This window comes from Protopterus annectens, chromosome 4.part1 (genome assembly GCF_019279795.1).
Source record: "Protopterus annectens isolate FY-2018-M chromosome 4.part1, PAN1.0, whole genome shotgun sequence".
In the NCBI taxonomy this organism is placed as follows: Eukaryota; Metazoa; Chordata; order Ceratodontiformes; family Protopteridae; genus Protopterus; species Protopterus annectens.
Window position 1 is genome coordinate 104,373,283 of NC_056734.1, and position 15,395 is coordinate 104,388,677.

A 15,395-nucleotide genomic window follows, 5' to 3' on the forward strand; every position below is an offset into this window, starting at 1 on the left:
TTGTGGATAGCAAGGGATCTTGGGAAGGGGAGGAGCATGAGCTCTAGAGCGATCCTTTCAGTTGCCGGCTCGGATCTGAGGTTGGATCCAAGGCCCATCCATGATCAATAATGACACAAATAGCATCAGATCATACATCTAAAGGAGAATGTGCAAGCATGTGGATTAAAGACTGTGTTTGCAAGCCAGGATCAAACCTCAAACTCTGGAACTCTGAGGCAGCAGCATTAACTACTTCCTCACTATTCCTTTCCAGTGTCTTTCATCACTGATTGCATTAATAATGCCTGATCAGTCAGAAACGGATTAGACAGGAGGATTTACCAATTCCAAACCAATATGTCATAAGGAATACTGGTACAGCCAGGAAGGATCCCATCCTCCCTCCAAGAAGTCATATAAGTCAAGTCAGGACTACCAAGGGGATGAATCTCTGGCTACCTTCCTTTCAAATGATTTGCAAGGAAGGATAAGTAGTAAGGAAGGGGGTCTGGAGATTAACTGATTTCTGCAATACCAAGACAATTTTTCTTATGAAAAGCATGGTCTTATTTTGAAATTGAAGAGAAATAGCCTTCATCATCAAATGTGAAAAAGTGTTTTTCTTCTCTTGGAAGCTACACAATGAACTTGGAAATGGAACCATTAGAAAGACCTACATTCTAAAAGTAATATACAAATCCTCTATCTCAACTATCCACAGACATTAATTACATAAAAGCTGGACTACCACTGCACACTAATCCACAAAATGCAGCAATATCTGTTGAATCTGTGATGTCAAAAACAGAGTAGACCACCTGACATCAGATTTATTTACCATGAGTGATGTTGGCATTCCAAGAACTATAACTGTAAAGTATGGAAGAACGAGCCTGTAAATGCAAAATGTAGAATATATGAGTCCAAGGCTGCAAAACATACGAGTCCAAGGTTGTAATATCTCCGACTACTGCCCTTACTCAAGTATAACGATCTCAGATTTAGAGTACACAAACAGCAGAGTCGTTCCCTTGCACTGGAGGACAAAGTCCCCCTGCCAAGAATGCTTAAAAAGGTGTTAAAGCCATGTTTCAACACACTACCTTTTCTCTCATGTCAAACACCATTTTTCAAAGTTGTGGGGCTTGTACTTCTGACAGGGAGACACTTAACACATCTGATCAAAGACCCAGATTATATCTGCTTATAACATGAGCAAATGTTTGAAGTCTCTCTTAGCCATGTTGAACTGAGAAAATTATGAACAGGTCAGCACAGCCTTTTATAAGATGTCTACACATTCCAGTCTGGGTTTATAGAGGTGGTCTGTGCTTTCAGGTGTGCAGAACTGGAGCCAAGTACCTCTGAGGACTGATTACAGTGGAGGAATAAACTATGGACATCACCTCAGTGTGCCTGGTAGGTTTTCCATGAGGGTAAAGAAACATGAAGGCAAGTCCATAACAGGCATCCTTGATGACCTCTTTAGAAGAATAATCTTCAAGGGAAGAATCAGTGAAAAACATAGGTCATTGCTCCCATCTACCTCAACAATGGAAGTATCAGTCTTTATACTCTGCAACCAGGCTGAACTAGACAGTTCAAAAGAAGGGATTCCAGTTCCTCGTGGATTAAAAATGAACTCTTCTGCTTCTTAAATTGAAGATGAGGACTGATGTGCACAGTCTGTGTAATTACACCAACACATATGAATATATCAAAATTAATCCATATAAACAGCTCTGTATAACACAGTGATAAAGCCCTGACTGCAATTCAGACAACTGTGGTTCAACGTGAGGCCTACATATTGAAGAAGTTGGTAAGGAAGGGTGAGAGTAAGCAGCTTGTGGGCATTTGTCCATTTTGAAGGGGTAGGATGGTAATTTGGTCTACTGTGCTATCACAACCATGGAAGACCCAAGGCATATAAAACAGCAATGGTAGGGTTTTCAAAATGAGTAAGGTCTTTACCTCACAGATACAAGGTACAGAGTTTGATTCTTACCTCTGGTTATTGGCCAGGCTTATAACAGTCTACTAACCAATAGCCTAGCATCTACCTATGAACCTATAACAACTGGAGTAAAATTGTGTACCACTGTGTTGATGTGCTCTAGACAGCATTAAGGATCATTCACAGAAAAGTACAAAATCCCATGGAACTGTGAATGCAAGAAAGACACACCAACATGCCAGCAAGGTATACACCCATCTGGGATGATTGCTCTGACCATCACTTAGCTCTGGCACCCCAAACAATAGTCAGACAATGAGTAAAGTCTGAAATTAGGGGACAGCAGATGAGCATGGAGGAAGTGGAAATTGAAGGCTGGCAGAAAATGAGGGGAAAAATCAAAATTCACACAGAAAAAAGGTTACCACAGACACTATGAACACCCCCATATGTAAGTGCCACTACCAGATTTTGAAAGCTACAGGCAACTCACTGCAAAAGTGACAAAGTATTTATGTGCAAAAACATGTAAACACAAAAATTAGTAAGGAACCTGACAAAGGGGTGCAGTAATACAAAATTTAAAACTAAATTCATCTGGTCTGTTTAAAGGTGTGCTCCACAAAGCACCCCATAATTATTCACCAAAAGGAAAGAACATCTCCAAAACTCTGAAACAAAAACGAAGAAGGAACTGATAAAATGCCAAGAAGACTGATAAATAAGAAGACAAACATGCTCCTATTCTGGCTTGCAAATGGCAATAAGCACTACCATATCTTGACAGGAAAATACTTAACACTTTCTGACATACTTAAAAGGACAGTGTTAAAAATGCACCTCCACATTCACAGCCTGCCTAAATATTTACCTGACTTCTACCAGGTCATTGGGCTTGTAGCTTGGATGGAGAAAGAACCATACTTTTTTGACAAAATGGTCTAGTCTGGGTTCTTTTCGAGAACCTCGCACGTAGACCATCCATTTGTGAGTTGATTGGTCATTTTCTTCCCTCTTGTCTGGTGGAATATACCTGCAAAGCAACACACAGGGATAAAGGTGTACAAAATGAACTAAACGGCAGTCACAAATCCTTCAAAGAAACATAAGCTATATTTACCCTAAGACTAATACCTGTTCATACATGAAAACTCAAATATATTTTAACAATGTATTTTACAAACAGAACTAAAACCCTATCACAGAACTGCAAGAAAACATGACTAACTATACAAGGGGCCTTCTACTACACATATACCAAAACATTTGAGAACTCTACTAGTGTCTTGGTTGCACAAACCAATGCAGCAGGCTACACATTTAGACAATATCCGCTTTATTACTGTTTCCCTTTCCAACATGGAGCAGAGCACTGCCAAAGAGCCCATCCACTTATGCATGAATTTCAGTAAGACAGAAATGAAGCTGCCTGTGAATGCTCACTCCTCATTATGAGCAGTTTAAGAAAAATATTGTTGTAAGACACTTACCATAATAATACATCTTTGAAAGAGTACTTTAGTGAGCACTACAACAAGTACTTCGGGTAAGAAACTAAAACTTACGGTAGCAAAACAGAACAGCTTTTAATGTTCAGTTATATTTTCATGTTTCCTTGTTGACAACCACCATATTCCTCTGTCATCAGTGAATCCATTTTAGATGCCATACTCCTATTGACTACAGAACCCCACATCAGCCTGTGGTTTCAGTAATAATTTAAAAGATCATATTTTCTAATTGTAACCTTATGCTCTTTACTGGTTTGCTTAAGTGTGCTCTTAATATGAGAAGAATGGGACCTCAATTTACTTCTTTGTCTTGTTATACCATTTGTTTTATACTGGTACTCCACAAATGGGGCTTGTTTTTATTTTCCATTGCATATATGATGATAGGGGCTGCCTTATCAATAGACCTATTTAAGCACATAGGGTAGCTTTAGCAAATGGATCTGCCACTGCAGGATTACAGCAGAATTTACTTAGGTTATCAAGTAACTGAAGAAAGTTTGACTTTGAGAAGTCCCTAAATACAATGGTATTTGGAGGGGAAAATTCCCCAACATTAAAAGAAAAGGTCACTGCTTAATGGTTTGTTTTAATGAGAACAATTGTACATCTGGAGATGTGCAAGAACAGCCATATTTGTTAGGACATGCTCAAGGGTATTTCGCAGGCTCTTAATCATCTGTACTATGTCCTTAGTACATATCACAATTACAGTAATTCTGAGTAATGGCATGATCCTCAGAGCTCAAAAAGTGGCAGGACTGCTTGAGGTGGCTGTAACAATTCCTCTTGAATGACAGTAACAATCCCAGCCCTTTCCCTAGAAGAAAGGTCTACTCTGTAGTGAACAGAAAAAGAATGGAGACATGAGCAGGTGGCACCTCCCATTAAAGGAAAGGTATAGTTCCTGTGGTTCCTCTGGTGCTGTTAGATCTCACATGCCATCCATGTCTATGGTGAAAGCACCAGAAAATGACAAAGGGCCAGCCACTTGGCAACTGTTTATAGACACACTTTTCCCACTGTCATAGCTGCACATGACAGAAAAAAAAATATCTGAAGTTCTGACGTCCTTTGCTTTACCTAAACAGTAATTCAGATGACTGCATGCATCCAAAGAAAGCATGACTGTTTCATCTTTGCTTTGTGGGTTATGAAATAAAAAGGACAGTTGTATAACCTGAGTGAGGGAAAATTCTGTCACTAATTTTAGTACAAAGAAAAGGACTGTTCTGCTGTTTTTGTGGAACACTAGAAAGAGCTCTTTGCAGAAAAATGTCTGCAGTTCGATATCCTTCTAGCCAACGAGATAGCCAGCAAGAAAAGTATTTTCCAAGACAGGAATTTCTGGGAAACAGAAGCAGCATGTTCAAAAGGAAGCTGTGTATTATTCCAGTACAAAATTCAGGTCCCATGGAGGAGCACTTACTTTACTAAGCAGCCTGACATGTAGGAACTCTTTAAGGAAATGTTTAATAGGCTGCAGAGTAGTGAAGGGTGGATCCATGAATACTGCAGGCAGAGAAAGGTGACTATACCCACTCAGGCATAAGCCAAAGTTAAATTAAACATCTCAGAAGGGTATTTCAGGACCAATACCACTGAAGCTAAAAGATGGTCCTGATCATTTCTCTTATACCAAATTGAAACTGTTTTCCATTTGGCCATATATGATCTCCTGTTATAAGGCTTCCTGCCTCCTTAACGATTATCAGCATATCCTCAGTAAACTGCTACCTACAGGGCCTGATTAGACCATTCAAGCTGTAGAGTCATCAGACTGGGATGTATGAGGGCTCCCTTGTCCTGAATTAGGAGGTCCATCTAAGCAGGCACAGTGAGAAGTTTCATCCTGGACATTTATATTGGGGAAAAAGAACAAATATGAGAGGGTCAAAAGGATGCTATTAGAAGCATCTTATGATCCATGTCCCTTCCTCCCTTTTGTTCTGATTATTCTGGACAGGAGGAGGACTGGCGAGTAATAAACAAAACAGTCTTCCAAGTAATGAACTGCAAATCAATCAGATTAGGTGGCTCAAAGGAAGATATAGTTAATGTTACCAGCACAGAGTTAAGAATCCAAGAGGGTGGCAGTGGTTTCCTAGGTGGTCTTACATGCAAAACTCTTTTCAAGAACAATATGACCAAAGATGGAGTAGAAATAGGAGGATCCATGAGCAGACATGCTGAAATAGTCAAAAGGTAAATCATGACAGAGGAGTAAGACAGCCCAGAGAACATTATACAAATATTGTAAAACGAGTGGTACAGAAATCCAGAAAGGGCCCCGGTTCTTAGTGCAGCACAAACTAGCAACTCTCTTCCATGTACTAATATAAGAATTCCAAGTATAAGGTTTCTTTACCTCCTTTAGTACCTGCTAGGTGTCCTCAGGAAAAAAAGGTACCCAAGATGTATCAAAATTGAGTCATCCAAGCAGTCAGTTGCAACTGTTTGAGACTAGGGTCTCAAACTTCCTTTGTCTAATGCAAGTAGATCCAATGTGTGAGGAAGCTTGTGGTAATTGCCCTTGGTCAAATCCATAAGAAGGGAGAATCAAGGTTGCCTGGGCCAGAAGAAAGTCACTAAAATGATCTTTGAAGAGTCCTTCTGAATCTTTGCAATGCCCCTGGATATCAATGGAAAGGCACTGAGGAACATTCTAGTCCATGGGAATGAAAAAGCACCTGTTTTTCAGGCCTGCCTGCAAGGAGTCCTGGAGCAGAATTTGTTCAGTTGTCTGTTTTAAAAGAAGGCAAACAGATCTTCTTGGAAGACCCTCTGTTCAGTTTCCACCCATGATGATCTGTCCTGGTCCTGCTCAGCTCATCTGCCACTACATTTCGCTCTGACAGAATGTAAGTGGCAGGGAGAGTTAAACAGTCTCTCAAGCTGTCATAGCCAGCCTGCACTGTGGGTACCACCTTGGTGTTCCCTTGTTTATGTACCACATCATTGTTACTTGTTACCACCTGTAAAGGGCCTGGGAAACACATGTGGTCAACAGATTTAGAGCACAAATAACTAACATCTCTTTCACATTTATGTGCTTTGACCTGTCTAGTTTGCTCCAAAGACCCTGCAATTTCATCCCATGGACACAGTTCCCCATATAAAATATGATGCATCTATTGTTACAGACTGAGCAGAGAATAAGAGAAAAAATGGAAGACGTCAACTGGGAGATGTTTGATCTCCCCAGCAATTCAATTCCCTCTTCACAGAGCCCAACACTGAGAACAAGATCAGCGGGTGTGAATCTTGGGTCCAAACAGTCTTTGAATACCAGTGATTTTTTTTTTCTCATGGACAATCTTGCAAGAAGAATCATGAGACTCACAGATGCCAAGAACCCTAGTAACTGGATTATCTGGAAATCAAAATGATTCTCCAGTAGTCCGGAAAGCACAGTACAAACTCCAGTACTCTGTTCAGAGGCATGTACAGAATGCCAGAGTTCGTTAAAAAGCAAGCTGTGTCTTCTTCACAAAAAAAAAACATCACTAAAGCGATGCGGTGGAGTCTGACATACTCAAACAACAAAAATGAGCTATGCAACCTAGATTAGGTACATAAAAAAAGACTTTATGGACATTCCACCCTAATGACGTATGTATTTTTGTCATAAAATGGGCGTGGATGTGGATGGAGATGGGTTGGGCTTGGGCAGGTAGTGAAGGGGCGTGGCTTCGGTCCAGTTTTCAGCATTGCAAGAGGTGGCAACCCTTGAGAGAGGAGCCTACCAATTGTGAATCAACCAAAAATATCAATAAACATATAAAATAAAAATAAGTAATCCTACTTTATATCCCAACTACAACAATACACAAAAGTAGGAGGATGGAGGGTGGGTGTGACTACTTTAGCAGTGAGAAGAGTACCTAACTGTAGAATGATGGATTAAGTGCAACTGACACAACTGTACTATGTTTACCATTCTCACTACTGCAGTATGTTGGTTGACTACCAAAGCCTATCCAACCTGGGAGGAGGAAAAATATGGGTCCAGAAAGCTCTGGAGATTCCTAATAAAGTTCGACCTGGACCTAGAAAATGAATCCAGTTTGAAACGCTTTGTAAAAGTATGTACAAATGATCACATTTCTGCCTTTAGGATGCTTCTAGAGTCCACCTTTTTCCAGTATGCCACAGAAGAAGACAAGGCTGTAGTAAAATGTGCCTCAATACTGCCTAGAATGGATTTCTCACGGCAGGAAGAGCACCAAAAAAAAAAAAAAAAAAAAAAAAAAAAAAAAAAAATTGCAAAGGACAACCACTGGGAATTTGTCTTTTTGCCCCTTAACTTGAAATAAACAGTTGATCAACTTTTCTAAAGGGCTTAGTTTTTTCAAGATAGTACTAGAGCTGCGTATATGGGTGGGGATGGTTTGGGCCTGGGCGGAGTCACAGGTAGTGTAGGGGGCGTCGCTTCAGTCTGGTTTTCAGCATTGCAAGAGGTGGCAACCCTACAGAGAGGAGCCTACAATTGTGAATCAACCAAAAACAATAATATTAACAAACCTAAAATAAAAACAAACATCCCTACTTTATATCCCATCTATAACAATATATAAAAATAGGAATCTTGAGGGCAGGTGTGGCTACGTTAGCAGTGAGGACAGTACCTAACTGTACAGTTATGGATTAAATGCAACTGATAACTGCACTATGTTCATCATTCGCACTACTGCAGTATGTTGGTTGATTACCAAAGCCTATCCAACCTGGAAGGAGGAAAAATATGGGTCCAGAAAGCCCTGGAGATTCCCAGTAAAGTTCGACCTGGACCTAGAAAATGAAACCAGTTTGTAATGCTTTGTAAAAGTATGTACAAATGATCACATTTCTGCCTTTAGAATGCTTCTGGAGTCCACTTTTTTCCAGTATGCCATCGAAGAAGATGAAGGCTGTAGTAAAATGTGCCTTGATACTGCCTAGAATGTATTCCTCATGGTAGGAATAATAATAATAATAAAAAAAACAATAGCAAAGTACAACCACCTGAAGTCTGTTTGTTCAGTCATCAGGTGTCTTTTTTTTGCCCCTTGATTAGAAATAAATAGTTGATCAGCTTTTCTGAAGGGCTTAGTTTTTTTCAAGATAGTACCAGAGCTGCCTATGCACGTCCAGACTATGCAGAATCCTTTCTCCCTGTTTTCTTTTAGGTTCTCGGTAAAAAAAACTGGGAGACTGATAGCTTGACTCAAAGTAAACTCTAAAACTGCTATGAGCACAAATGAGGGGTATGCTCTTAGAGAGAACCTATCCATTTGGAAAATTAGACAGGATCTACCAATCATGACAGATTACAACCCTGAAACTCAGCTTTCAATGTCAGAGCAATGAAGAATACAACTGTCCAAATCAAGAACATTAAATCAGCTTGATAGGTGGGTTCAGAAGGTGACAATTTCTTCAGCACATAGCTGAGATCCCAAGGAGGAGTATCCTGTTTATGAGGAGTTCCCAGGTATAAAAAAACTCTTTTCAGAAACTGTTTCACAAAACAGAAGAAAGAGGAGGATCCACAGGGCAGGCAATTTGAAATGGCCGCAACATGAACCTTTACAGAGGAATAAGCGAGGTCAAAGAAAAGGTAATTCACCAAATTCTTGATGAGCCCCTGGTTATTAGTTAGGCACCAATGAAAAATTCCTTTCACTTACCAATATAGGATTTTCTAGAAGCAGGCTTTCTTGCCTCCTTTAGTACCTGCTGCAGGGCTTTGAGAAATAAGTACCTTAAAGGTATTAAAATGAATCATCCAGGCAATCACTTGAGGTTGACTGATATTGTGTGAGTAGATCCAGTCTGTGAGGAAGGTAATAGTTAATTGTCCTTGGCAAACTCCATTAGAAGGGAGTCCACGTTGCCTGGGCCAAAAGGTAGTCACCAAAATTACTTTTGGGGTATTTTTTGAAACTTTAGAATTACCCTGAATATCAGTGGAAAGGGTGGAAAAACAAAGGAATGTTTTCTTCCAAGGGAATGAAAATGTATTTAACTTCCATGCCTTCTTGCAAGGAATCTTGGAACAAAACTTTTTTCATCTATTTTGAATCTATTTAGATATGTTCCCCACAACTGGATCAATTATTGGTTGACCCCCCTCCAATTCAATTACAATTTGAGAGGGTATGTCCTGATCCTCCTCAGCTTGTTTGCCACTATGGTTTGCTTTGATAGAATGCAAGAAGCTTTGAGAGTTAAGGAATGCTGAAGAGCTAACTCCTAAGACATTACTGCCAGCTTGCATACGGGGTACAAACTTGTACCTCTCTACTTCTTTATATACAAGACAGTTACTTTCTGTAATCACTTAGAGTTCCTAGGTACCAAAGGTTTTGGGGAGACTTCAAGGCATGGGGCACAGCCAATATCTCTATTAAACTGATGTGCTTTGGTCTGTATGAAGGATTCCATAGGCCTTGCACTTTTACCCTACTAGAAACTGCTCCACAAGCAAATGCTGACATGTTTGTTGTTAACAGATTGGTTTGGGGTCTGAGGACAGAAGGGGAGACTTGGGTAAGTTGGATTTGCTGTCTCCACCAGTGGAGATCCCTTTCTCTAAACCCCCATAAGTAGGCAGAATGCAAATGTTGGAATCATTTTTTTTTGAAACCACTGTATCTTTCTCATGTGCGATCTTGGCAGAGATATCATGAAAATCATGGGATCCTGAGAAATACTCTCAGAAGTCTAAGACTAATTGGAGAAGTTCAGGAAAATGGCTCCTTTGAAGAAAAGACTATAAGGCATCTGAGAAACACAATCCTGTGAGGAAGACTTAAGTAGGATTTTGTAATATTCATATAGAGATCCAAATTGATTAAAAAGAGATATAATTAAGGTTAATGACACCTGACGTCTGGATAAATACTCTGCAAAGATAAAGTCATCTAAATAAAAAATGAACGTGCCACTCAGTCTACAATAATGTATTATTGGGGATCAGACAATTTGTTAATACTCCTGGAAATGTTGACAAACTGAAGGATAATGCACAGAACTAATAATGTGACCCAGAGAAAGAGAACCTTAGAAATTTCCTTAAGCCTATGGCTACAGGATTGTAGTAGTAAGCATCTTTCAGGTCTACAGTTACCAAATAACTCATGTGTGGTGTGACTGATAACGCATTCTGTAAGATCTACATTTTGAACTTTGGAACATTCACGTACAGAATTAGAAATGAACGATCAAGCACTGGTCTTCAAGATGCCTCTTTCATTGGTACCAGAAACCTTCTGGAGTTGAAGCCTTTGTCCCTTTGACTTAAAGGCACTGTTTCTAGGTCTCCCTGGGTGTGGGAAGATTGAAGAACCTGAAGAAACAATTCTGTTTGGTTCGGAGGGTGGGAAAAAACTCCCCTGAAAGAAGGTTTTTGTATACAGTGGCATCTGTAACCCTCTTGCATCACTTTAAACACTCATGAGCCCAAAACAATCTTTTCCCAAGGGGAAACAGAGGACCAATTTTTGGGACAGATTTATACAGATATTGTCAGGAGAAGAGGAAGAGGGTTAGGGATGCTGGCATAGTCATTATGCACTTTGTTTGTTCCTGCATCTGATAAGACCCCCTTTTTGTTGTTATGCTCCAACCATCTCTTTTGTTTTCCATTTTGTTTGCCAGAAAAAGACTGGTTTTATTTGGCTTTTTTGTGCAAGAAGGAAGCCTTTAAGATTGGTATTAGGGAACATGAACTATCTTAGAAACTCCATGAATCAATTTCTCTCGTTCATCATATTGTTGGAGAATCTGGACAGCAGAAGAATAAAACAATACCTTTTTATCTAAAGCTGAACTCAAAATTTCAGACTACCTCATCAAAGTTTTGGTTATTTATCTAAGCTTACCTTCTCTAAACTGTAGCAGTAACAGCAGCCCCAGACACATTATCTGCACAATCATGCACACTCTTCAAAGCATGTTTAGATACCTGATAAAGGGTAGGAACAGTCTGGCTAAAAAAAAGAGCTTTTCCCGTAAGAAAAGTAGAAGCCAACTCCCTCACACTGTCCATATGACAAAGCAAAAATTTCAACATATACGTTTGATAATTCAGAAAAGTGGAAAAAGAAAACAAAACATTCTGTTACCTATATGGTCCAATGCTTTGCCTTCCTTAATACCAGGTGAAGGAATTGTATTTAGGACCAGCCTACTGTCAAGCATGAGATGCAGCTGAAATGGTAGCTGAAATAATTCTAAGGTGAAAAAAAACGAAATGTAGTAGCCTGTAGGACCTTATATAGCTTTTACGGCTTATTTGCTTTTTAAGGACTGACGTCTGGGTATCAGGATGAGCACAGACTGCATTCAACACAAACACCAGGGCTTGCAGTATAGGAGCAAAGGGACAGGAATGAGGTGTATCCACTTGTTACATATCATAATATGTCATCAGTTCATGGAGAGCATCTATTTGCTCCCATAAAAATATTTAATTCATCCTGGCAATAGTCAGATTAAAAGAAGAACTTTTTCACAGGAAGATAAGAATTTATGTTTTCCTCTCAATCAGAGTTGGGGTTGGGAATCTGCAGGAGAAGCACAATCACTGTCAAAGTCAGAATCAAACCCGTTTTCCCCAGGAATAATTTTACAAGGAATGTCCACCTGTAAACACTTCTGCAAACTATGATTTACTACTTGCAATCCCTCTCTATCCAAGGGAACAGTAAGAACTTCATCAGAACAATAAGGTTTAATTTTTTTGTTGTTTCTTAACAGGCGTTTCAACCAAAGAGGACTGACTCAAAGGAGTGATGTCTGCTTTTTCTAATGGTCTCTTGTCCCACGTACCCCACGAAGAAAGTACAGTTGTGTACACGTACCATAAATGTAGATGTTAGAGTGTATTCACTGTTGCAGTCATTACATTTGGGTAATCTGCTGGCAGGTTGCCCTCAGTCGGCTTGAATAACAAAGTCTTGGGTCATGCGTCGGTTGCTGTCTCTTCTTCCATGACATCAGGCCTATAAAACATGCAGCCGACGCCATTTTATTCAGTTTTTCTTGTCCCAGATGTCAGGTGCCCCCCAAATGGGGAGCAAAAAAAAAAAAAAAAAAATATATATATATATATATAGATAGATATAGATAGATAGATATATATATATAAACAGTAAAAATATATAAATGCACTTTCAGAAACATAAACTTTACCTTCAACTAAAAGCAAATACACCACAAAGGCTTTTGTGCATAGTAAGGAAAGAAAAGGTATAGAAAGGGGGATGGCGGGTGGGTAACCAGGACTGCAACAGTGAATACACTCGAACATCTACATTTATGGTAAGTGTACACAACTGTATTATGTTCTTCGTGTTTCACTGTTGCAGTCATTACATTTGGGTAGAATCCCAAAGCTATGGATGGGAGGATGGAACTAAACAACATTAGGAGCGGCTATAAGGCCCTGCAGAACTGCAGTGGCAAAGCCTGCCCTGGATTTGGAGAAGAGAGGCAAATGATAATGCTTTGTGAAGGTATGAACAGAGCTCCAAGTAGCAGCTTCTAGAATGTCTTTGGTTGGAACCCCTCTGAGAAAAACTGCTGAAGTAGAGGCAGCCTTGGTGGAATGTGACCTGATCTCCTTAGACACAGGTTTACCATGGTGCAAGTAGCAGAAATGAATGCAGTGGCTTATCCACTTAGAAATAGTATGCTTTGATATAGCCTTCCCCTCTGACCCTGCAGCAAATGCTACCAGCATTTGCTCAGACTTTCTTAGAAATTTGGTCCTGTTTAAGTAGTTTCTTAGTTGTCTGTGTACATCCAATGAATGCAGAATCCGCTCCCCCTTGTTCTGCAGATTTGGGTAAAATGTTGGCAGGTGAATGGTCTGGTTAAGAGCCACACTGGATACCACCTTAGGCATAAAAGAAGGATTGGTCCTGAAGGACAACCTGTCCGGGTAAAATATAATAAAAAAGGCTCCACTGCCATGCGAGCCTGTAGTTCTGAAACCCTTCTTGCTGAAGTGACTGCCAAGAGAAAGGCTGTTTTTCAAGATAGACATTTTATATATGCAGTAGCTGCTGGTTCAAAAGGAGGCAGGGCGAGTTGTTCCAGAACAAAATTGAGGTCCCATGTAGGAGTTGGTGATCTTCTAGGAGGCCTTAAATATTTGGCCTCTCTAAGATACTGTTTAAGCAGAGGATGAGAAAAGAGGGGAGGGCTCTGTGTTATAATGAGCCGAAATGGCAGAGGCATGGATTTTTACTGAAGAAAAAGATAGGCCCTTGTCAAGCATCTCAGTCAAATATTGTAAAATCTGAGGAATATTGGGCTTTGCTGTGTCTGTTCCTTGTGCTTGGTTCCAAGCACAGAATCTCTTCCATTTATCAGCATAAGATTTTCTAATACTAGGCCTTCTGGCTTCCAAAATGACATCCATCGCAGACTTACTGAGAGGTGTTTGAATAATTAGTTGATCAGCCATGCTGCAAGATTCAGAGTTTGGAGCAGAGTGTGCAGAATTGGACAGTTCTGATTGAGGTATTTGAGGCAAGTACCATGGAGGAAGCTGAGACATATTCCTTAGTAGTGGGTACCAGTGCTGGCGAGGCCAGTCCGGAGCAAGTAGGATAATTTTTGTTTTTTCCTGTCTGACTTTTAGTAAGACCTTGGAGAGTAGAGGCAGAGGGGGAAAGGCATAGACTGATGGGTTTTTCCAGCTGAAGGATAGGGCATCCACTTTCCATTCTTTTTTGTGATAAGTTCTTGTGCAGAGTTTGTCCAACTGATAATTTCGGGGAGAGGCAAATAGATCTATGTCTGGGCTCCCCCATTTCTGTGTTAACATGCTGAAGATTTGTGGATCCAGTTTCCATTCGTGCGGGTCCATAAGATTTCTGCTTAGGTCGTCTGCCAGAGTATTTTGCTTTCTTGGCAGGAATTGAGCTTGAAGATGTACTTGGTAAGTCAAGGCTGTGTTCCACAAGGCCATGGCTAGCCTGCAAAGGGGATAGGAATGTGTATCCCCCCTGCTTGTTTATGTACCACATAACTGTGGTGTTGTCCGTCTTTATCAGTAGTTGTCCTGGATGAACTAAGTTCTTGAAGGCTGTCAGAGTATTCTGAACAGCTAGCATCTCTTTCTGGTTGATATGCAGATGCATTTGGTTTGGGCTACATTTGCCCTGAATGCATCTCCCTGCCAGGTGGGTCCCCCCAAGCATAGTCTGATGCATCTGTAGTTAGGGTTTAGGTGGCAGGGGGTAGAGTGAATGACATCCCTTGTTTTGGTGACATGTCTCTGCCCACCAAAGAAACTCCTGTTGTAGGCAGGGAATGAGAAGAATCATTGTTTCCTGACTGTGACACTGTTGACTCCATAAACTTTTTAGGTACCACTGAAGTTTCCTCATATGCAGTCTAGCATATGGAATTAGAAGAATGCAGGATGCCATGAACCCCAAAGCCTGCAGAATTTGTCTTGCAGATAACTGGGTTTTTGTTGCCATTTGTTTGAAGTATGTTGTCAGTTACCTTTGTTTGTCTGGTGTGAGGTAAGCCATCTGGGCAGTTGTATTCAAGCTTGCACCCAGGAATGTAATTATTTGAGAAGGCACCAGTTGTGATTTCTTTTCATTTATGGTGTACCCTACGCATGCTAGAAGCATTTTTACAAACGCCAGATGTTGAAGAAGAGTGCCCTTGTCCTCTGCTTGAATGAGACAGTCGCCCAGATAAGGGTAAATTTGAATGCTTCTTTGTCTGCAGAATGCGATTATTGGTGCCAGGCATTTTGCAAAGACCCTTGGCTCAGTAGATAAGCCAAAGGGCAGTGCAGAGAACTGGCAATGCAAAAAACCTGCTTTGAAGCGGAGGTATCTTCTGCATGATTCCCTTATTGGGATATGCAAGTATGCCTCTTAAGTCTAGAGTTACTAACCAAGCATTCCTGCCTAGCATAGGCAGTAGCTGTT

General features: G+C 40.4%; 1 protein-coding gene across 3 annotated transcripts in view; it reads right to left on the bottom strand.

The window, feature by feature from the left end:
• Positions 1-15,395, bottom strand: part of YEATS2 (YEATS domain containing 2) — a 1,703,429-nt gene that overhangs the window by 1,405,261 nt on the left and 282,773 nt on the right. For all 3 annotated transcript variants that reach the window (XM_044070010.1, XM_044070009.1, XM_044070008.1), the window contains exon 7: positions 2,811-2,972. In XM_044070010.1, coding sequence (XP_043925945.1) covers positions 2,811-2,972 — 162 coding nt within the window. The remainder of the gene's footprint in view (positions 1-2,810; positions 2,973-15,395) is intronic.